The sequence below is a fragment of the Trematomus bernacchii genome, unplaced genomic scaffold (genome assembly GCF_902827165.1).
Source record: "Trematomus bernacchii unplaced genomic scaffold, fTreBer1.1, whole genome shotgun sequence".
In the NCBI taxonomy this organism is placed as follows: Eukaryota; Metazoa; Chordata; class Actinopteri; order Perciformes; family Nototheniidae; genus Trematomus; species Trematomus bernacchii.
Genome location: NW_022987564.1, coordinates 1577899 through 1603471, shown reverse-complemented (window position 1 = coordinate 1603471; position 25573 = coordinate 1577899). Strand labels below are relative to the sequence as shown.

Below are 25573 nucleotides of genomic sequence, written 5' to 3'. Positions count from 1 at the left end.
GTACCTTACATTTTTACTTAAGTACAGTACTTGAGTAAATGTACTTTACACCCCTGGGTAGAGATGTGATTCCGGGACGTGATGAGGGATCATTTTGGCGGCCGAGCGACGGGTTGATTAACTGTCATTCAATCCGCCTCCGCCGCTTTAATGAGCTACATGCCAAAGACCTCCTCTCCCTGCGCGGGAGGAAAGCTTCTGACTGAAGGCGGAGGAGGGATATTTTAGCGTTTTTTTTTTTTAGACATTCAGCACTTGAGGCATTTTTATCCTTCACACAACACCCTCCATTGTTCAGGAGTCTACAAGTGTGGTCATTTGGAACAACTGTAAAGAACTTGGAGGAATCTGGGGATTCAATGTTAATCAGATTCAGAAAAATATGCTTGGATATCCAGGACTTTCATCCAGCAGATCGCTCTTCATACTCAAATCACGTTTTGAGAGAAACATATTCTTGGCACATAGTTGTAAAGTAAAACAAAAATGCTGCAAAACAACATGCTTTAGTTCAGTAAAGCCTCATAGTTTGGGTTGAAATAAGTATAAATTGCACAACTTTTTAAGGTATGGACGTTAATAAAAATGTAATAATTTTAACTAAACGGCATAGTTGAATACTTGATGCTGATTGGTCAATTTTGAACATACTGTAGACAGGAAGTAAACACTAAAGAGAACACTTTGTTCAAAATGGTGGGAAAAGTAAAAGTGAGAACATTCTGCACTTGAGGCAGGGTTTAAAAGACAGATTTTGATGAGGCAAGAGGCAGAAAGAGGGAAGGAAAGTCTCTCTTTTTTCATAGTGAGGACGGGGTGTCGATCAAATCTCTTTTGTGTAATAGTTTTAAAGGAATCATTTGATCTCTGAGGAGGAGGAGGAGGAGGAGGAGAGGATTTTCTTTCACCCACAGAGAGGAAGAATCTGCGCTGCTTAGTTATCAAAGAGCAATCCCCACAGAGAGGTCTTCACCATCAGGACTATCAGACCCCCCCCTCACCATTTCCTGTCCGTTACCATCTTGTTCCCTGTTATCCACATGTGAAATCACCTGTCATTATTCTGCACCGCTCACTGATTCTTATTCTATTAATTATTTCACGCTCAACCTAATTATTGCGATTTCTGTTCTGCTTTTTGCCGCTCTGCTTCATTACTGGCAGCTGAGGAACTATCGTACTGGTTTAACTGGTCCATAAAATCCTCCTCTGCTTCTTAACCAGAGCCTGATGGATGTCATTAGCTTTAAGAGAGTTGACGTCTTGTCCTTGATGTTTCAGGTGTTTACAGGGCTGTGTTTAGTGCTGCTTGAATATTGATTTTACTGCCCAGGCTAATGGTTTATGGAACAATATCATAAGAGGATGAATGCGAGCGCTATGAAAATAATGTCATGTATTTGTTCTACTTTGCATGCCAACAATTGCATATTTACCTTATTTACTCGACATCATATATTTGGATATATCTGCTACAGTTATACTAAGTATTTCGACCCAGATGATTCATTTAAGACTTCGAAGGCTAATGAATCTCAAGGCCGATGCATGTGGATTTAAATCGTCCGCCCTCTTATCATCACCGTATTTAATTAGTAATAATTTATGCTTCGACCATTTAACCATTACAGAACATTACGTAATGGAGACGCTCTTCTGAAATCTCAGTAATGTTAAGTTAAAGATAAGATTAAGATACAATTAAATAAGATTAGATAAGACACCGTACAGATAAAATAAAGATGATTAGATAGGGAGCAATTATAGTAAAGCACAGAAAAAAGGACAGGTAGGAGTTCACATAAGGATATAAGGATTAAGAGATGTAAGTAACAAAAACAATAATAGGATTACGGTAAACACTGAGTAGCTGATTTGCAAATATGATTATTCTATAAAAGAATATAAATATATCTGTGTGCAGGAGCTGTGTTACACAAACCTGCAGTCTGTCATCAAAGTGACACGCGTCCGTTTACATTACCCACACAGAAAGGACCTGTCAGTCAAACTGCCACAGCTTAACATGGCGGGAGATATGAGGAGAAGTGTGTGTGTGTGTGTGTGTGTCTCACCAGGGTTGCAGTCAGTCAGCAGGGAGCAGATGGACAGCAGCACCTTGGAGATGGTGAGAGCAGGACTCCAGTTGTCCTTCAGGATGTCCAGACAGATCACACCCTGACTGTTGATGTTGCAGTGGTAGATCCTGGTGCGGAAAGTCACCTGCACACACACACACACACACACACACACACACACACACACACACACACACACACACACAAACAACATATGAGTTTCCTGTAAGCTAGAATAAAACCCCACTCTTATAAGGCGCTTTCACACCAAGTACTTTGCCGTACTTAGTTCATCAGAACTCTTTAGTTCTCATGGACTAAGTACAGATCGCGTTCACACCGGAATAAGTCCCTGGGGGAGGATTAGGCAAATGAAGCCGCTGACGTCACTTCTTCTTCTTCTGCTTTGGGTTTACTGGCAGGCCACAAACAACTTCACGGCGTATATTGCCACCCGAAGTCCCCGGCCGGAAGTCCCCGGGGTTGGGAAGACTCCCAGCAGCTTCTACTGAAGCCTTCCGAGTAAATCGCCAGAAACGCCGACACCTCCTCATCTCCACCGCTCCCATGTTTTCTTTTGTGTTGCCATAAGTTAGTCTCTCTGCGTTTGTGCGCTGGGCTAATGCTAATGCTAATAATGCTAATGCGAGGGAAATAAAATGGCGGCTTCACAAAACGTTTTGGGAGTTTTACGGGGCGTGGTTTGCAATCCGCCCAGCCAATCAGACATAGGAACCTTTTTCTCCCATGAAAGTACCTGCTCTCTAGCAGGGACGGAAAAGGGGGTGGAAAGGTTTTCATGAACTATGTTCTAGTTCCGGATTTTTTTGGTGTGAACGCACATTTTCGGAACTGGGAAAAGTACTCCGGTGTGAAAGCGCCTATAGAGGGCAGATGCTGCTGATGTTCAGGTGTATATCAGTATGTAGTGTCTCTACTTTAAAGAGTCCTCTCCTGCTGATGTTCAGGTGTATATCAGTATGTAGTGTCTCTACTTTAAAGAGTTCTCTCCTGCTGATGTTCAGGTGTATATCAGTATGTAGTGTCTCTACTTTAAAGAGTCCTCTCCTGCTGATGTTCAGGTGTATATCAGTATGTAGTGTCTCTACTTTAAAGAGTCCTCTCCTGCTGATGTTCAGGTGTATATCAGTATGTAGTGTCTCTACTTTAAAGAGTCCTCTCCTGCTGATGTTCAGGTGTATATCAGTATGTAGTGTCTCTACTTTAAAGAGTTCTCTCCTGCTGATGTTCAGGTGTATATCAGTATGTAGTGTCTCTACTTTAAAGAGTCCTCTCCTGCTGATGCTCAGGTGTATATCAGTATGTAGTGTCTCTACTGGGACATGTCTCCATGTTTTAATGTTCAAAAAGCTCTTTATTTTTCTCATACTGCCTGTGCTGCAGCACCTCTTTTCACCCTCCGTCTGAAACCAGAGCCCAGTCTGCTCTGATTGGTTAGCTGGCCGGCTCTGTCGTGATTGGTCATAAATAATTACCAAGACTTTGCCATCGTTTATTTGGATATATCTGCTACAAACTAACATTACCCATAACCCAAAAGATGTATTCCTCACGTTAAAGGCTGCAGAATCACAAGGTCAATACATGTGGATTTAAATCTTCGACCCTCTCAACATCACCATATATAAATAGTAATCATTTATGTATCACTTAATAATTAAATTCAGAAAGGAGATAAACAGCCTTGTAAAATCACTATTCACATCCTACGTGCTGCCTGCCCGGACACATCCAGCTGTAGAAATACAATCATACACTCTGATTGATTTCCAAACAAGCCTTTAATGGATGTCTGCCAATACACTAATGCAGTATAAACATTATGGCAGCTCCACGGTGAATGCACAGCTCGATACAGAGGAGCATTGATGGTGTCTCTGCAGAGTGAAGAGCCTCACATCAGCACTACATCATTAAGGATTGACCTCTGACCTCTGAGCTGCTGACCAGGCATGCCTCCCCCCTTTCCTCCCTCTTTTATCCTCATTAACTCCACGTTCCCCCCTTCACATCTCCTCGTTATGAGAGACAAACAGCCGCCAGCCCTCTCGCACTCACATGAGAAGCAAACAGTCCGCTTGTTCTGGTTTGTATTCCTGTTTTCAACCGTCATAATCGACCCTGAAGGCAGCATCTTCCAGGTTCCCTCCACAGAAAGCCACTGTGATATTTCCATTGGCTTTTATAATCTCAACGTTTGTGATACTTTGTCTATAACGGTTGTTCACCAGTGTTGTATTTACTGACGTATTTGATGTAGTAGAAACAAAATCTCTTCAGCTTGTGCTAACAACCAAAAACACATTCAGAACACCATTGAAGAGGGAAAAGGAAGTGATAAGTGCTTACTAATTTCAGGGTTTTGTTACAAGAAATATGGCATGGATGGTAGAGGGCAGGTTTCGTGTCCAGGTTAGCGTTAGCATGCTAAAGCAGCCAGTGTGGTCTCATTAACAGCTTGTAATCATGGTTGATGCTAACAGATAATGATGCTGCCTCCTCTGGGTCAGTACAGTTTAAGAGAGAACACTTCTCCATCTAAATATCAAAAGCAAACAGAGTGGCTAAAATTACCTTCATGCTTCCTACAGCACGGTTTATTTAGCTTTACGTGTCAATATGACTCTTAAAAAACACTTTTAAACCTTAATCCAACATCACGCCTCTCCTTACTGAATGGTCCATATTGAAGCAGGGTAAACACGGCAGATATCCTGAAATAATTTTCCTGTTTACATTTCCCTGTTTATTTTTGCAACACGTGTCTTTAAATAGCTGAGAGAGAGAGAGAGAGAGAGAGAGAGAGAGAGAGAGAGAGTATTATCACACTCAGAAACCAAAAACCCCGCTGTAAGCGCGGCTCAAACCGAGGGAGGATGCAACCGCGTGTAATTACTGACACACAGTTGCATCAGCAGAACACACACACACACACACACACACACACTCAAACACACTCATACACACACTGGAGGGAAGCCAAATGCTGCTGAACGGATATCAGACGAGGACACAATAACAAGAAACGGCGAGGTCTTGTGATATTCTATTTTTGTCTGTTTTACAGCAAATCCCATGCCTTTATATGTGTGTGTGTGTGTGTGTGTATATATGTGTGTGTGTGTGTGTGTGTGTAGCCTGATATCTTCTTCCTCTTTACCACAGAGCTTCATTGTTAGATTACATCGTTGAGCCTCCGTGTTGACATATTCCTTTATTACCATGAACACACACTGCAGTTTATTTTGACTCAACCCCCCACACACACATACACACACTCACACACACTACTGCTGCAATGATAATAATGCTATTCGTATGTTGATCTATGACAGTGTATTCTAACTTCTTCTGTATATGTCATACAGTGTGTTTTAAAAGAAAATCAGGTCCCATCATTTATCTTCGGTGCGGCTGTCTCCATTATTTTGTGAACGTGCTAAAGGAGAACGAACATTAGACTGTGTGTGTGTGTGTGTGTGTGTGTGTGTGTGTGTGTGTGTGTGTGTGTGTGTGTGTGTGTGTGTGTGTGTGTGTGTGTGTGTGTGTGTGTGTGTGTGTGTGTGTGTGTAGCTGCAGGGTGCCGCTCACCTTGGGAGGTTTGAAGGGGTAGTCTGGTGTGAAGGCGATGTCGAGGAAGAACACCCCCCCCTCGTACACGGAGCCGGGGGGGCCGAGGATGGTGGACCTCCACTCGTAGATGTTGTCTCCTTTAGGACCAGCACTGGAAGTCAAAAAAGGAGGACATTTTAGTGTTTAGAGAAACTACACTTCATGTTCTCTGCAGCAGCAAAGGAGAGGATTCATCCGCCGCGGAAAATAGTCCCTCAAAAATATAGTATGAGGGCGATACTGTGGCGCTGATCTTGCATATATATGATATATCAATTCTGGCGAGAACATGGCGCCCTTATACAAGATGGCGCCGCGGACGTAAGCAACAACGCGATGTCAGAGCTCCGTAAAAACAAAGATGTCTCTGCAGTCAATTTTCATATTTTTTGAGTCGTTAAACCGTTTTTGACGAACAGAAATATTGTATTCTTTACATTTTACGGGACAAATCTGCATTTTTGGTATGAGGGCGCACGCCGAAGCATCGCCCCGGTTACCCGCTTTAAACCAAACCATGTGCTATTCATGTTGGTAACTGAGCCCTTTTTGAAAATTAAACTAGACATTTGAGAGTCTTTATCTAATATTTAGGTATTTTCATCATTGTTAAGTGTTGCAATTCGTTTTTATTGTATTTTGTCTTAGCATTTTGACCAAATTGTAATTGTTATAGCCATATTCTAATAAACTGGGTAAGGCTCTTATCCTGTAACTACATTTTCTCAGCTGCAGCAAATGAAATAAAATAAAGTGTGTGTGTTTGCGTGATAATCATCTGTTAAATCAGCCGCACTGAGCCGCTGTTTCAACTTCCTGTCATCAGATTATTGTGCTTTACAGCAGAGAGGATAACAAAGAGTGTCTGTGAGCTGGAGAAATGAGGAGTGTGATCAATGTCATGTGGATGACTGATCTGTCTGCAGCCAGGCGAGCGGGAAACACACACACACACACTTACACAAAAAAACACACACACAAACACACAGTAAGTGTTGAGCAGCATTGGTGTCCTCACTGTTCACCGGCTGCTGAGCTCCATTGCTGCCTTGATTCTCGACAACACACACACACAGGAAAAAACACACACATTTACACACACAGCTGCGAGGAGGGAGGCACTAATCCAATTTCATTTGCTATTGGAATTAGGCCAGATGCCCCTGTCGGTTTCTTGTACACACACACACACCACACCACACACCACACACACACACACACACACACACACCACACACAACACACACCACACCACACACACACACAAACACACACACACACACACACCACACACACACACACACACACACAACACCCACACCACACACACCACACACACACACCCACACACACACACACACAACACACACACCACACACACACACACACACACACACACACAACACCCACACACACACACACACACACACACACACACACAACACACACACACACACACACACACACACACCACACACACACACACACACACACACACACACACACACACACACACACACACACACACACACACACACACACACACACACACACACACACACACCTCCGTCAGGTCAGGCCACCGCCTCACGCTGAGCAGCAGAGTGATTTTATTTCTCGGCTATTTGTATCCATCCAGGAGGACATAACTCATACATAACACACAACTGTGTCAAAATACACAACTGTGTCAAAACACACGCAATTTTTAGTCAAACCCTATAGCCAGGTTGTCTTTCAAAATTATCCTGCAGGCTTCTAAACGTTCACAGACACAGATTTCTCTCTTGCTGCGTTCCCACAGCTCAGTGCAGCATCTGGAAATGTTTATCGCCTCCTGTTCCTGTTTCTGCAGATTGAACGCTGCTCTGACAGGATTTTAGATCTGGTAGAGAAGCATCTGTAAGAGACATTTAGGCGTATTTCTATTTATGGTAAATGTCTATGTTGGCAAGAAAGTTGTATATTCTTTATTTTATTTAAATGAATTGAATAACAAAGAGTAAAAACAATACCGTTTCTATAGTTTTGTATGTTTCTGGACTGCGTAAGGTTTATGTTTACTATTGAGTACGACCTAATTCATGCCGTAAAGCAGAGTACACAGGACCAAGAGGATGCACGCCTGATAGTAATACTTATTATATTAGGCGCATTCACATCGCAGTACTTTTCCCACAAAGGTTCATGAGAACTTAGTTCATCAGAACTCTTTAGTTCTGATGAACTAAGTACAGATCGCGTTCACACCGGAATAAGTCCCTGAGGGTGGATTAGGCAAATGAAGCCGCTGACGTCACTTCTTCTTCTTCTGCGTGGTTTGCAATCCGCCCAGCCAATCAGACATCGGAACCTTTTTCTCCCACGAAAGTCCCTGTTTCTAGCAGGGAAAAGGGGGTGAAAAAGGTTCTCATGAACTAATTTTAGTTCCGGCTCTTTTTGGTGTGAACGCGACATTTCTGAACTATATCGGAACTAAAGTGGGAAAAGTACTGCGGTGTGAACGCGGAGTAAAAAGTGTCGAAAGTCGGTAGTTGACCGCCAAGAGACAAATGGAATTAACATGAATAAAACCCTCAAGACCCATCAATGACTACATGTTCTTCGTTAAAGGTATTTGGAGGAAGCGGCCTGTGAACTATGTATTTCTGATAATGGGAACTACTGTGTTCCAGCAGCTGCCCTTGTGCTGTCAGACTGACAGAGGATCAGCAGAATCACCTGAGGTCTGAGTGAGGAGTTGTATTTAAGAGGCTGCTGCTGCAGATACAGCGAGGAAGAGGAGAGGTGTTCGTAATGAAGGCTAAATGACGATGATGGCCCCCGGCTATTTCACACGGTGTCAATTTCCACACCATAAGCCATTAATAAAGACCCTGCAGCAGCAGAGGAGCGCTATAATTGACACAAGGATGTTTCTCCCTCCTCCGTCCTGTGAGCTGTTTATACAGCCTCGACGTGACCACTGAAAATAAAACGATGAGGATTTAACCAGTTAAGCCCCGAGCCTGTTTTTCAGGCCTCAGGCTCGAAAATGACATTCCCAGAACAAATGACTATATCTTCACTTCTAAAAGGGGTAAATTAATAATCTTTTTTCTCAAAGCAATGATAAACCTGTGAGTTGGATGTAGAAAAGTCAGAATCAATATAGAATTTTTTATTTTATAGTAAATTCAGATTGAACATAGTGAACATGAGTGATGCGTAGCCAGAATGCCCAATACCGGAAGCTGTCATACACTCTAGTAGCTCTCATAGCAGCTAATATGAAATCTCCGTTATTGACATAAAGATTGAATGATGGATTATCAGTAATAATTTCAAAGTGACACAGACACATTGGATTAACCTATGGATTAACCTTCAGCAGCGATTTTATCGTTTTAATGCCATTGAACACGACTTTTGATCAGAAACAGCAAAAGGTAAGTCAATTTGGCAATGTTTGCTCCGTAAAGCTACGTGGTGTGATGTCTGGTTTTGCTTCCCATGTCGCGAGTTCTGATCGCTCAGTGATGATACTTATATGTCTGGAATCTGTGGAATCTCAGCTTGCTAATCGATATCTTGTTTGTGCAGATCCGATAAGTAATAAGGGTATTTTACTGTGAGTTCTGTGCTAAGTGCGTTAGCATTTCTTCGCTCAGGGCTAATTCAGAGGCTTGCTTAAGCTGATTTTTTTTCCCGTTAAGTGAGTATGACACATTCATAGTTTGTTAAATGTTAAGAAGCCCTCAGTCGCTGTTTCTTGCAAGATGGTTAACTGACCAGATACACTGCAAAACGGTAGATTGTTCCATGCAAAAACAGGAAAATCTATGAACATTTTGTAAATATAAAACATCCTGCACCTACCCCATTCGAAACAAGCTAAGACAGTTCCAGGTAATAGTCACATGCATCCCTTATTGTGCAGAGATATTCCAATTAGTGCTATTTTATGCACATTTATTTTTGGGGGGGTAATTTTAACCACATACTTAATTTTTTTGCATTAATTAAAAGCGTCCTTCATCGGCTTTTTTGGGGAAAATGCATTAGAAACCTGGAAAATGAACCCATAATGGAATATAATGCCTCTGTCCTTGCTGGCGTTTGTGCTCTATGATTACATTTCCTCTTTGCTGTGCAGCCAAATAAAGATTTAATAAGCAAAATCATGACTGGATGGAAATAAACTGAAGATGTTGAGGCCAAAATTGACCAGATCAACGGCAGAAAGGTAGATTATCTGATGCCAAAAGAGAGGAAAATGTATGAAGATTGACTAAATAGCCAAGAGCATGCTGTGAGTCAGATGAAGAATAACTCTGGTTGTCTTATTGCATACTCTGAAGGAAAAACATTTGTGATTTGTCTATATATATTGTTTTATATTTTGATAAATATCAGGATGCTATTTATTTGCACCTTAAAGGTGGGGTAGGCAATTCACTTCAGAAACACTTTTTGTTATATTCCGTGGAATGCTCTTAACAACCCGATAGCAATGAATACATTAAATGCTTTGACAATAAATACATAAAAAAATTGATCTGTGGAAGCCGTAGTACTGTAAAAAGCACGACCAATCATTTTAGCCGGCCCGGCTCAAATAACTGGATGGCCTACTTACATACTCAATACTGTGGACAATCCCCACAGGAGCAATTTGAGGTGAAGTGTCTTGCCCAGGGGGCAGCGCACAATCCACTGTGCCACACACCTCCCTAATACCTGTAACACTCTGAGATTTTCTCAGGAACCTTGTGGTTTTCATTCTGAACAAATCGAGTATTTTAAGTCTTTGATATTTTTGGTCATGTTGTCCACCACCAACAGGTATTATCTCTAGTGGAAGACCACAAAAGAGCAAGCAAGTGGAAATGAGACATACATGAATCAATTCAGTAACAAAATTCCACACAGCATGAAGAATGATCGGCCGCTAATGAAACATTTAGCAAACCGTGACATTTCATGGAGGAGCTTTACATTTTTTACTGATTACGTTTTATTTCTTAGTGTAGAAGCCTGTTCAAATGAACAGAGTATAAGAGTAAAGATAAACCTACCTTACATCAGTAACTATTATTGACACCTGAATAAAATCATTGCTACAGAGAAAAAGAAAGTCCTGCTCTGGGAAACACTCTAGCTCTCTGAACACACACACACACACACACACACACACACCCACACACACACACACACACACACACACACACACACACACACACACACACACACACACACACACACACACACACACACACACACACACACACACACACACCCACACACACACACACACACACAACACACACACCACACACACACACACACTACACACACACACACACACACACACACACACACACACACACACACACACACACACATCACACACACACACACACACACTACACACACACACACACACACACACACACACACACACAACACACACCACACAACACACACACACAAGTGGGCATCTCAAATAGAGCTTTTCACTTCAACACAGCACTCAAACACACAGGAGCTGAAAAGACAAACTGTCAGCATAGGGTGTGTTCAGCTTCAATCATCACATCGCCCGAACCAGGACTGAGTTCAACGTTGAGAAACCGGACAACAAAGGGTGACGATAGCTCATCATCTTCAAAAGATACACTGTCCTTTCTGCTTATCTTTCATCTGTCATCGCTTTATTATTGACGAGAGTTAAGCTGAATAGACACAGGTTTGGTGAAGTACGAATAAATCGAATGGTATAACATGTTAGTCAGTCTAATTTACCTCTATCTTTCATATTGAAATATAGTTTGGGCAAGAATTTTTCGTACAAAATGTTGTTACAATTGCAACCCGATTAGAGTCAGATAACAGTGGCCAAAAAGTGCAAATGTGCAACAGCGTACCATAACATTTCCATTAGTGTACATGTACTTCAGCTTCAGGAACAATGGATATAAACTTAAAGGGGACCTATCATGCAAAATGCACTTTTTGATGTCTTTTATACATAAATACGTGTCCCCGCCCCGGTGTGTCAGGGAACTCACGCAGCGTCAGAAAATAAAACCCTCTCTCTTTTCCTCCGTACCCAAATCTCTAAAAACGGGGCTACAACGGAGCTGATCCAGATTTGCGTCCGATATGACGTAATATCTGAAATGTAGGCTGGCTTTACACCCACGGCCCTATCAGAAACGTTGCTATCAGAAACAATGCCCGACTGTTTTGGACGTAATATGGTGCATGTTTACATTAGCATCGCTAACACTCAGAGCTAACCTGTACTGGAGAGCATGTGTCCTTCTCAGGTCGATTAAATGGAATCCTTGCGTCCCTCACTTGCGTCGTTTCCCTGCGTTTAGTCCCTCCCACCAGGGAAGCATGGAGAGACGCAAGGAAACCACGAGAAGCAGGGAAATTAGTTTTAAGAGCAATGGGACATCCTTTCCTCCGGAGCGTCACGTGAAGCGACGTCTGTTTGTGATGACTCCGCACAGCTGTTCGTCTGACAGCAGCTCTGTCCCCGTTATTTTCCCCCGCCTCTGTTAGTACACATTTACTGACACAAACATTTGTATCATCTGTTGTAGACCCAAATACATTAAATAAAATAAGAACTCATTCTCAAAAAAGATAAACGCCATTCTTAAAATGTATAAACGAACAATAGTTGGATTAATATTGATTAGAGTGCACAATATAAATAAAAGAATTCAGAGAAGAAAAAGAGATATGTTATCTATCAAAACCCAGTTAGATTAACATTCATTGCATTGGATTGCACACTTTGTTTGTGTGGATATGTAGCAAATTAACATGTTAAATAGCACTTAATGACTGACTGAATGGAAATGACAATAAATGAAAATGTAAACCGAAAAAAGCGATCATGAAAATGTTTCCAATAAATGAATAAAATAATTTTTGACCACTTTGTTGTTCAGATATATCACATATTTGTAACTGAATGATGCATTAATTGAAACAGAACACGGTATAAACTGAGGAGTGAGTCCCGTGAGTTTCATGTATTTTCTTCACTCCGCTGGGAAACTGCTCTCATGTCAAGAAGCATCAGATCAGTGCATGCGCTGCATCGTCCAATCAGTGAGCGATACACAGTAAGGGGGCGTGGAGAGTATCTGAGGATTTCACCGGTTCCTCGGTTATCGCTCCTCCATTATCGCTCCTCGCTCCTCGATCCTCGGTCCTCCGGCAGAAATAAGAGTCATGGGACGCTACTCAAGATGGCGCAGACAAATCAACTTCCGGTGATACCGAGGACCGAGGACCGAGGAAATGAAAATAGTCGACCTGAGAAGGACCCCATGTGTGTGAAGAAGCAGGAAATAAATCTGTTTGGTATTTTGAGCAAAAAACTTCATAGACATGTTTTTTATATATTTGTATATATCTGAGACCCATGCTATTGCCTAAAAATAGCATGATAGGTGACCTTTAACACAAAAAGTAAGGCAATTTGTGTTTGGCATTGGCAGAGGAGATTTGTCAAATTGTTCATGGGCGCAGCCCACATACTCAGCTCTGCTGCTCATCCCACAAAATGCTTGTTCCTCACACATGTGGTACCATTGGAAAGGTAAGAAAACAGGCTTTCCAACGGTATAAGATGTATTGCCAAAAGGCATTGTTACAACATAGAAATCATCTACCAAACACAAATTGCCTTACTTTTTGTGTTACATTTATTAAAACACAAATGTACCAAAACACATAAAGAAACATCTTCAGCAACTTGACAACACATGAAGCATTTAGAAAACATGTGGGAGAGAAACACAGGGATTTTAGCCTTTGCAGACCATTTACATACACTCAAACCTAACTCACTACAGGAGAGGGAAAACCCCAAAAAGCCGGGAGATTTGGTATTAAAACCCCAGCTCCACAAAGCTTATAAATCGTAATAAAACAGCCCTTTTTATCCACAGTCTGACTTAATTTCGGCTTAGATCTCTGGAGGAAGGAGTGGCTCAGTGACCTCCGAGCGGCATCATTTATCATTTCCCCCTGTGGGTGTGTCAATGATTGCTTTAGCTAATCAATTCAGCTAATGAGGGCAGGTGACAAAGAGGACCACCGACCATCTCTCTCAAGTCACATTCACTCACAGTTTAAAGCTCGAGGTGGGGAGGCATTTATTGATGGCTGCAGACAGATATCTACAAAACCTGTCAAAACCTTATTCAATGTCTATGGAAAGCTGTTTTAATCAGTAAAAACAGACCTGTGACTCGTGTGAAATATTGATCTAAGTTACAAACGATTTCTTCCTGCCTCAAACCCAATAAACACGCGTCCAGGATGAAAAGAAAAGTGTTATTATGGCGAGTTGCACTTGTTCACCCTTTTTTGTTTTTGGCTTTAAAGGTCACCTATTATGCAAAATCCACTTGTTCATGTCTCTTCTACATCAACATGTGTCCCCTCTTCTTCATGTCTCTTCTACATCAACATGTGTCCCCTCTGTGTAAAGAGACTCTGAAAGTTTCAGGAAAAAAGATTCTCTCTCTTTTTGTCCTGATCCATTTATATAAAAACCTGTCTGAAAATGAGCTGATCAGATTTGGGCCACTTTATGATGTCATAACGATTTTTTGGCTTGTGTAACCATTAGCCAATCAGCAACCAAGGTAACCCCCCCCCACCTTATCACCTGAATCTCCTCCTAGAGCACCATTGTGTTCTTTTTAACCAAATGTCTCTCAGAGGGGCGTGGGGAGGGGCTCCTTATTTTCATCTAAAGTAACAGACAGAGAATCAGCACTTTTGAAACAGGGCTGAAACAGAGGGGATTATGGGTAATGCTGCAATGATCTGTTTGGTGTTTGGAGCCAAACACTTCAGAGACATGTTTTGTATATATCTGAGAACTATAACATATTGATGAAAAACAGTATAATAGGGGACCTTTAAGCATTTGGTAACAACTAACTCAAGTTTCCTTTTTACCAAAACCTAAGTCTTGATTTAAGTCTCAATGTTGCCAGAATTCCCAAAACACCTTTGATTGCTCGGGGTGCGTTTGCTTACAGGTTATTTGATGGCATTATCTCCTCAATATCCAGCCCACCAACACACTGTTATTATTGCTGAAGCGCTTCAGCTATGTTTTGACGCTCAAGGGCACTGCGCAAATGTCAGTGACTCACCGGGGAGTGAACAGAGAGGCTACAACACACAATCTATTACACAGGGAAATAAAGAAACACACACACACACACAGAGAGAGAGGCAGGAGAAAGAAACACTGTCAGGGAGCAGGAAATGTAGACTTTACTGGTGTTTGAACTACTCTGTATATTCCCATAGTGGATTTGTTTCATCATGTGTGAACAATCCCATTTGATTGAGGCTTGATCCCTTTTCAAATGTTTAATATAGCAGGATTACCTCTGATTTGGAAGTATGTAATGTCTATAAATCAAAAACAAAAAGGGTTTAACTGTAAGAAGTGGTGGGACAAGACGGATATTATATTTTAAAATCATCAAATCAAAAACTTTAGGGAATCCCATTTGATTGAAGTTTTGATCCCTTACCAAATGTGTGTTAGTTACCAAACCAGGATTACCTCTAATTAGAAAGGGCCAATATAAATAATAAATACAAAACTGTAAAAGGTAAAAAAAACATGGCCATTATCTTTATAAACAACTATTTGCTCAAAGAACCCTATCTGTAAAACTGGAATTTGTACACAACAACTGAGATTACATTTTGTAGTACACACCAGTATTACCTCGAATTGGGAATTATCATAAACGAAAACGGTTTCAACTGTAAAAAGTAGAGGCAATTATCTTTTAAAATCATAATTTGCTTCGCAGACAACTCTATCTCTAGAACTGGACATTTTACCCAATATTTCCCCGTCAGATTAAGACTAAATTAAAAGATTGAATTCCATTTTGGCTTAAAAATGAAATTCAATGATGATTGTTTACCATCAAAATGATCCAATGATGGAATTTAGATACCCTGTGTTAGCCCTTTCCCCATTTATGTCCGACTTCAGGGAACTTTGGAACTTGGAGAGTTTCCAACAAGTGAACACAGTTTTTGCAGAAATTGCATGATTGCCTTTGAGAAAGAACTAGAAGAGGCAAAATAAAGAGTACTTTGCGATAGATGGGATGGCCAGCGTGATGCCTTTTGAATGATTTTCCTTTTTACAAAATCTGGTACAACCCTAGTTATTTCAAAAGCATCGACCCTTTTAAATCTAACTTTTCATCACTGAACCCCAACCTTAATTGGGCTACAGTGTAATAACCCTAAACAAATGCATTTATTAATGACTAATTACCTACAAAGCACTGACTCCATCACTCACGACTGAGAAAAACCTGCCAACCTAATTAATAAAACCTCAGCAGGACGCCGGTATTGACGGACAACCATCAACTGGTTATAGCGGCGTTATCAAACCATAAACCTCTGGAGGCCGTTCCTTGCAGCTTAGCAGGATTTTAAAGCCTCATTAGCAAACACTAACCAGCGTCACCACGTCACGCTTTTAACGAAGGGTAAGCTCAAGGTCTCTGGGAATGATCCGGGCTGGAGAAAGAGGTGAACTGCTTAAAGCCCCCTTGAGATAAAAGCTCTTTTGATTCCTTTGTTGCTCTCGCTAAAAGGTCTAAGTGTTGGCTGGCTCGCGCTGGCTTTTGTCCCTCTTCACTTGGTTCTGCTTTATAACCACAATGCTCCAGTTCACCGGGAGCAGAGAAGACAAGAGCAGGCGACAGACGGCTGATTGGAGAAACTCCAACAGCCTCTAACCATTGAATCAGCACTAAACCAATTGCACCACCAACACCACCATTGTCTCGAACATGTCGCCTAGCAACATTACATCCCTGCAGTAAACCGGTGTGTGTGTGTGTGTGTGTGTGTGTGTGTGTGTGTGTGTGTGTGTGTGTGCGCAACAAGAGGAACTTCCATGGAAACGGCAATACAATCAGACTGTATCTGTATAGATTAGTGCATTGATGATATATTTGGAGCGTTGGAAGCTCCCTTGACAAACAGCGATGTAATTTCCCCATTGGTGAAAGGTGTGTGTGAAGGTGTGTGAAGGTGTGTGAATGTTAGCTTACTTTCTCTGTATGAATGAGGTGTGAATTGGTGAATGATGATGCAAAGACTGGATAAAGCCCTTTATAAATACAGTCTATTTACCGTTTACCATTTACTAGGTTTTTCAGATTCTTGAAGACATATCCTTAACATATTCAACCATTTTCACTTTCTAAAATGCAAATAAGAAGATCTTAAAGGGCCCATGTCATGGCCATTTCCACTGATCATAATTCCATTGTTGAGGTCTACTAGAATAGATTTATATTGTGCATTTTTCCAAACTCAGATTGGTTTCTCATACAGCATCTCTGTAAACTACGTGTATTCACTGAATTTCACTCTCTGCCTTTAACGGCTCGTTGTAGCTCCCAAAGCTCCAGCCCCCACCCTCCCTGTGAGCACAGTGTGCTCTGATTGGTCGGGACGTTGTGAATCGCGCTGAGCTCCGTGGAGGTGTTGTTTCCTTGTTAGCGATACACAGCCAAACACAGCCAAACTCATCCTGAGCACACACAAAGTCACAGCCGAAGTAAAAACAATAAGTGTGGCTTGATATTGAGTAAGAAAAAGGTTGATAAACGCTGTGAGAATGGGTCTGCAGAGAGAATGGGTCTGCAGAGAAAATTTCGCCGCGATCCCAACTGTCTGTTATCAGCCTGCAGCCAGGGAGGAGAAATCAGCTGAGCTGCCTGCTCCCTGCACACAGATGTGTGTGTGAGGAAGTCCGTGGATTGGTCAATTTGGACCAATCAGCGGGGGCTTAACGTAACGGTTCGCGGACGTAACGTAACGGCTCCACGGATTGGTCCATTTCGTTCCGGGTACGGCTTGACATCATGCCGTACCCGGAACAAAATGGAAGAATCAAATGGACAATAACGTATCTCCAACGAGGCGTTTTGGGGAGGTATTTTCTGTGTTAGAGTTTTACTCGCTACAGGGTGTACTTTGAGGGTTTGTGACTCTGCACACCGTTTACATGCATAAAAACCTTCATAACACGCAAGGGGACGGGTAATAACCGGAAAAGCATGACATGGGCCCTTTAAGTCAAGATTTGTACTACTTTTACTGACAAATTAACATATTTTAGTCGACCTTGTTGAAAAAACTCGAGCTATATTTAAACTAACACATTCATTAGTTGCTGAGATGTTGTTCAAAGCTTCTGAAGTCGTTACCTTAAGATACGATTTTCATAAAACAGAAACACACAACTGTTTTTAGGTGAGGTAATGGATTGAAAAGAGTCCAATTAAACAATTCACTTTTGTTTTTGACTCGTAATCTCCAAGTAGTTCCTGCAGGGACAAATCAACAAACATTAAATTAACCATCCAGATCACATGAAAGGAATCAAGACGCAGATAACGTCTTGCATGTTAGTGACAGCTCACAGGCAGACATCAAATCTAATACACTGCCGTTGTAATGAGAGAAAGAGATATGCATCGATACGGAGCAGTTGGAAATGAATTAGGCCATTCAGGCTTTGTGGATGATTTGCTTTGATGGCGGGCACTAAGTGCAGTCATGGGGAAACATCATCATCCTCAACTCTCTCGTCTTATCTTTGGATAACACACTGATGGGTCTTTAAGAGGAGGTAGTTTGGTTATTGCTTACTTGGTACTACACAACACTTGACTAGATACTTATTAAGTAAAGGATCAGATACAAAGGGAAAGGAATCATTATGTTTTTGTTCTTAAAACGTACACAGAAAATACCTGTTTCTGATTGACTGACAATGTGCCAATAAAAGCAACAACTTGATACTGACAACACATGTTTTGGTTGAGCTTGAGAGGTTCATTCTTGACCTTTCTTGGAAATTATTGAAAAAAGCTTAACTTGGGCTCCACTTTTTTGTGAACATAAAGTCTCAGATGCTAAACATTGTGTAAACTCAAGCAGCTGCACGAGAACTTTGCATAATTAAGGATAATAAGTAGGGATGCTCCAATCGATATCGGCCGATACTCACTTTCTGGCGATCGATCGGTACTCTCTAAAAATGCCGATCGCGAGAGCCGATCGCATGACGTAAAATGATGACGTAAAATACATGACACTTTTCTCTGTGCGCGGCAAAACAAGCTCGCCAAAATGGCTTCACCAGTCTGGCAGTATTTTAAGGTGTCCGAAAAAGACAATAAAATGGCGGTATGCAACATGTGTGAAGCAGAAATCCTGCAGCTCCACCCGCTGTGACGGACCGGTGAGCGGAAAACACACACTAAGAGTTAACACACTTAGCTATTTTATCTACCTCTGGAACAAGCTAAACTAGTTATAAATATATTTATTCTTCACTTTCGGGTCACTCATTGCTGGATCAGTGAGCTGCATGAGATATGACAGGCTGTCAGGAGAGAGAGGGGGAGAGAGGAGAGAGAGGGGGAGAGAGAGAGGAAAAGAGAGCGCTTATCCGCTCATTTCTCCCGTGTTATTATCCAAAGTTAATGTAAACTTGAATAATGTACTTCATTTGAATGTAATAATGATGTTGGTTGTTGTTTGTGGAAGCGCCAGTGAATGAGCCCCATTAACTGAGTTTTAAACATCACTTTAAATGGAAGATCCCCATAGGCCCCGCCCACTCGATCGGATCGACGATCGGTATAGGCCGATACTGATTCCGGCGTTCGGCCCCAAAATTGGCGATCGGAGCATCCCTAAAAATAAGGAACTATCTGAATAAAAAAAACAAGAAAACAAAACACAAATCTGACCAGATTAACTTTCTGTATTTGGTGAAACGGACGCTTTTCCATTAGTTCCCCTTATACCCAAAAAAATAAGTATCCTGTAATAAACATAATCTTGTGCTGTGTATAAAACCTAAACAAAAAAACAGTTTTCCTTTAACAAACGCCATCTCTGTGTTAGCTTCATGAATCCTGAAGCGTTCTCAGTTACCACTTGGCGTATGTTCCCGTGCAGCCCATTACGCTGCATCCACAGTGATGATTTAAGTAAATGATAATGTTGGATGCGAGTCATTTTCTCCCTCATCTTCTCTCACATTCAGCCACTAAAGGGAGGCAAATGTGTTTATGATAACCTTCACTGTGTCTGCAGCCAGTAATGGCTCCCATCGCGCTGCAGAAACGGTAATTCATTAACTCTGTGCCTTTCGCTGGGAGGAAAATACAGACAATAAAACAGAGAGAGAGGGAAATAAGATGAAAGAGAAGAAGGGGAAAACAACATAAAGAAAATAGAGTTTGGTATTAGGTCTTTTTCACTGAGTGGCTAGCCATTTCTCTGATATTGTACACCAATCTCATTGAAACTGCGCTGAGAGGCTGGAAATCTGTTGGTGTGTTTGGCCTTGCAGAAGCAAAAAGAGCTTTTATGCCTTTTTCCAATGAAAGGACAGTCTGACTATTCAGACATTACAAGGTTTCAGAGTGAAAAATATGTCCTAAATGAATTTTCTGTCCTTTTTTAAAGGGTTGGATCATGGTTTTTGGGCAATAAATGATCCGTTATTATTTGGGTCTGTCCAAACTAAATATTTGGCAATAGTAAATTTAAGAGGCCCTATTCTGCTTTTTGGGTTTTCCCTTTCCTGTAGTGTGTTCTATAGATTTCTGTGCATGGAAATGGTCTGGAAAGGCTAACATCCCTGTGTTCCCTCAAGAGGAAGTTTCTCTCACACATACCACCAACCAATTTGCAATATAACAAAAAATGAAACAAGATATACAATTGTTTAAATAGGTACTTTGTATAAGAACAAGCCAAATGTTAAAAGTGAGTTGATTGATGATTTGTTGTCCAGAATTAGATCTAATAGTCACAGAGGTCAAACAAACGGCATTGTTTTAAAAGATAATACAAGTTAATTTGTCAGAATATGCTACTGTCTTTTGTCCTGTATGTTACCTCTGTAGTAAATAATACATTTGTTATCACTTGTACTGCACTACAGCAATTCAGGGGAGAATTGGACAAAACGTCACGTTCATAGAGCAACCCTGCTGTGATTTGCTGCCCTCTCACGAAATCCACAAAAGTCAGTCCTAAGATAATTTGAAGTCACTCTTCATCGCTTCAGTTTCAGAAACTCAGAGCAGCAGTGTGATGTTTCCTTTCCCAGAGAAAACACTCTTATACTTTCATAAAAGGCCTCTTTCATCTTTAGTAAAACGTCTTAAAATCAAAGTGCTTTCATATTTAAAAAAAAAACTGAGAGTATAAAATTCCACAGTGGAAAGAGCGAGGATGTGTGTGTGTCTGTGTGTGTGTGTCATCTCGTTGACAGAGAAAAACAGAGAGAGGTGAAGCTTCTGTGGAGAATTAATTTCCTCCATCTTACACGCTCCTCAAGCAAAACACATTTGACTTTAATGGAAGGTGCTGAGACAGCGCATGCACTTTGAATGATTCTGGAGGAGTGACAGGAAACCGACTGAACACTTGTTTCTTTATCTAAAGACAAAAAGATATCTGACACTGTGTCCGGTGAATCTGAGCGTGGGTCGATAAAAAGATTATTTTCCAACCATATCATAATAAAAAAGTATGGTCTCGGTTTAATGTCATGCCATTAGATCTATTCTTGCACCATACACGTCTACCAGGTCAGAGTGTGTTAAAGGGGAAGTCCAGTGTTATAGTATGGAGTGATGTTGAATTTCTGTGTTGGTCCCTGAAGGTAGCATCTCCCTGGTTCCCTCCACAAAAAGCCAATGGGATTCCTCTATGTGATTTTTGCAGAAAATCATCTCCGTGTCAAACAAACGTTTATGATGTAGTCTTAAACTTCGATTCAGAACATCACCCTGACATTAGGGCGGTAAAGGATTTAATTTGTATACATCCAAAGTTTCTATTGAGGTTTTCAAAAGAACATTGTGCCATCGCTATGAAACACTCAAGCTGCTATTGGCTAGCGCTCCAACACATTGTACGTGATGGGCTAAGGGGCGGGACAACGGTTGACTAATCAAAACAGAGCTGGTCAGCTAACCAATCAGAGCAGACTGGGCTCTGGTTTCAGACAGAGGGTGAAAAGAGGTGCTGCAGCACAGGCAGTATGAGAAAAATAAAGAGCTTTTTGAACATTAAAGCATGGAGACATGTCACAGTAGAGACACTACATACTGATATGAACCTGATCATGAGCAGAATATGTCCGCTTTAAGAGTTTAAAAAAACGACTCCCCCTCTGTGACCCAACCTCATCTTTCGATATTCAGTGCTGTATACCGTCCTTTTATTTAATTAATACTCAATGCACATACCGTGATACACTTCTGATTTCTTGTAAGCACCACTTCAAGTAAAGTGTGGCTATTATTATCTATACCAGATGAAGTCAAATAGCGTTTCAATAATACATCAGTCTCTTTCTCCGGCCTCTCTACAAGACCCGGCTGTGCCATTACACGGTCCTCAAGAGGCACAAAGACAAAGACACACACACACACACACACACATCAAGGTCACTGAGACCTGCCGACTCAGCTCCTATTGTGAGTGAATGTCCTTCTCGTTAGCCAATATGCAGAGACCACTTTCGCTAAAACGAACACATTCTCCGAAGGGGGACTTAAATTAAATGACTGGGAAAAATTGCCAAGTTGCTGTGAAAAAAGGGTGTGAGAAAAAACACAGCGCTGTCAGAAATTGCAGCACCATTACATTTAGTGTAATAAATCACAGTGGCGAGGAAACGCAAGGGTGACCTCCCCGGGCTAACTGAATAAAAGTGTCTCTCAGTGCCCCCCCTGTGTCGTCATCATGGCAGCATTGATTAGGTTGCACTCTGCACATTGATTTTATGTCTCTGCTCTATTGAGATGGGCTCCCATAGACTGCAATCATTCACAGCCAGAAACGAATCTATAATTCACTCTCTCTCCTGCACGGATAATCTGTGCGTGGAATAAAAAAAGACTTTGAGAGACTTTCCTCGCAGAAAATCAGAGTGTAAAGCGAGTTTCTCAGACATGCAATTTGTCACATTGCTGGCTTTCCTCTGTGTGGAAAAGTAATAGCTGTTAGGCTTTCAAACACAGGTCTCCCTTTTGTAAATCTAACTATAAAGATAGGAATCTGTGTGTGTGTGTCCTCTGATTGTCCTTCACATGTCTTGAGAACCGTTCATCCGATCTACTTCACACTTGGCGGGTGTTTTGCTGGGGGTCAAAGGCAGTGTCGTGTTGAATATGGTGCAATTTGGCCAGATTGTGTTTGTAATTTTTGAAAGGCTCAGAAACAGAATCACATTCCTGGATTCTGTTGTTTCCAACAAAACTAAGCCATGCCAATTTGTATCTGAATACATTTTACGCCATTTGAAATATGTCCAAAGCGGATTTTGGTTATTTTTCAGACACATTCTGACCAATCAACACCAAATTTGAAAAAAGAAACATTTTCTTTTACTGGATTCTGTGGTTCTAGACAAATCCATTCATGTAATCAATGCCAATTTGACCCTTGATGGAGTTCCTACCGTTTTGTATTTCGCCCAAATCTGTTCTTCCTGTTACGTCTCCTGCACATTTTGACCAATCATCTCCAATTTTGGTACCCGATATTTGGACCAATCCAAACAAGTTTTGCTGTAGCTGGCCCTCAATGTTTGCTCAAATGCTCTGGACTTTGTAGATAGTATAAGACATGAAATAGTGCAATAGACTAACTAGTTCAATTAAGTTGCAGGAATAAACAAACTATTTAATTATATTTTAATCTTCAAGACAAAATGTTAAAACACCAAACATGTTGCAATGCCTTGCCAATGTCGGACAGTACATGATCAAGAGCGCAATTCTATGTGCTATTGAAAAAATGGCCACGTTATTAGGCTAAATGACGGTGACACATTTAGCGCCATTTGGCCAATCATCTGTGAAGTCGATTGGCAAAGGGTTTCTCGAGACCCTCTAATAAAGTCCATTGTGCGTGAGAGAGATGATTGCTCATGCTTTTATTGAATGGAGAGCCTAATAACACTTCCAACTTGGTCATTTATGAAATAGACCATAGTATTGCGGTCCTGATCATACACTGTCCGACAGTGCCCAGGCATGGCAACTTGTTTTTACCCTTTGTTTATTTAATTACATTTGAAATCTACATATTTTTCTTATTCCTGCAACTTAATTGAACTAGTAGTGTGTCTATTGCACTATTTCATGTGTTATACTTTGATGATCTTCTGTTGCATTGAGCCTGTCACTCAAGATGTCCCCAGGTGAAAGTAGGTGTGTGACAGTGAATGAGATCAGGCTGTAAGGGTACCCATCGTCCTGCCGCCGCCCCACGGTGCTAGCTGCTGGGGATTTGTCACCTGAATGTAATGAAAGCCCCGGCAGGAAGCTGATCCTGTGTGTGTGTGTCTGTGTGTGTGTGTGTGTGTGTGTGTGTACTTGTTCTTCCGCTGCTAAGATTTACCCACACATGAGGATTTTTCCCCTTGAAAATAAAAGAGGTGACCCCCCCCCCTTTTTAAGAGACACTTTGAAGGTGATGGCTGTTGAAAGCTGAACCACTAAAAGGTCACATTAACAATTCAGCAGCCACATCAGCTGGAAAACCAACCGAGGCACGGAGACAATTAACCCGAGATTTACTGCAGGGCGAAGATCCGGACAATCTGTGGAACTCACTCTGAGATGAACAGAGCCAGCTGTGATGCAAAGTAACCAACGATACCATACCATAATATCTTATTATCAGATCGAGTCTGACATTGTTCTTGCATCACAGCAGCTCCATTTGCAACATCCAATAAGGACAAATATTAAGACACAATACAAGGGAACAAACATTTAACAAAACATGACATTCACTGAACACAACATGCTCAAGAACGTATATTTTACCTGGGATTTATCTCTGTATTTAATTTGAGGATTGACTGGTGCACAACAGTCTAACTTTATTAAATTGTGGGACCCTGTACCACTGATTTGATGGAAACAAGTCATATTGAGGACATGGTGGGGGGTCAGAGATGTTGTTGGCCAGTCTCAATATGTTGTTACGGTAGGCAGATTCATAGAGTTTCTTACAGTGTTGACCTACAATCTATGAGCAGATTTACGAGATAAGTACTTTTACTCACGTACTTTCCATCAGGTACGACAGTGTGACGGCTCCCTGAGGCTCCATCGCGCTGCATCTGGAGCTCAGGTGACCTACAGTGGGCTTTCTGCAGTCAAACTACCTTGAAACTCTCAGTATGGTTGCGCTGAGCACTTAATTAAACGTATCAAGGGCAGACGTGAGTGCAGCGAGGCCACAGCGTGAATAAAGACACTCTCCAGTAAGATAAGATACTTTCAGATCGAGGGATCAGAGCAAGGAGAGGGGATGATTTGGAGCTCTACCCTCGAGTGATAAAATAGGGGAAACGTTCCCACGCCCGACAGACCGACTGACACAAGTGCCAGTAACGGCCCGTCCACACAGCAGCGTTAAAAAAATCTTCCAACGCTTCTGCCCATTCACTTTGAATGGGGTGACGTCACTTTGCCTCACTTTTCGCCGAACTGCATTGTGGGCAGCAGAGCGGAGATTTCCAGGCATCTCAGGCTTCAAAAGTTGAGCAATGTTCAACTTTTGAAGCTGAGGTGGAAGCATCAGCCAATCAAATCCCGTTTATGCAAATCTGACAGTTCAAGCGCTAGCCAATCAAACCGCGTGTATGCTGGGAGAGACATACCGCAGGTCATTTCCTCATATTCCAAAAAATGGAGGAGAAATTAATTATAGCGGTAGGGAATGGAATC

The 25573-nt window shown here is 41.5% G+C and overlaps 1 protein-coding gene across 1 annotated transcript in view; it reads right to left on the bottom strand.

Moving 5' to 3' along the window:
- Positions 1-25573, bottom strand: part of LOC117478046 (ubiquitin-conjugating enzyme E2 E2-like) — a 47049-nt gene that overhangs the window by 2025 nt on the left and 19451 nt on the right. The window contains exons 4-5 of the mRNA XM_034124914.1: positions 5691-5823; positions 2076-2223 (exon numbers count right to left, since the gene is read on the bottom strand). Coding sequence (XP_033980805.1) covers positions 2076-2223; positions 5691-5823 — 281 coding nt within the window. The remainder of the gene's footprint in view (positions 1-2075; positions 2224-5690; positions 5824-25573) is intronic.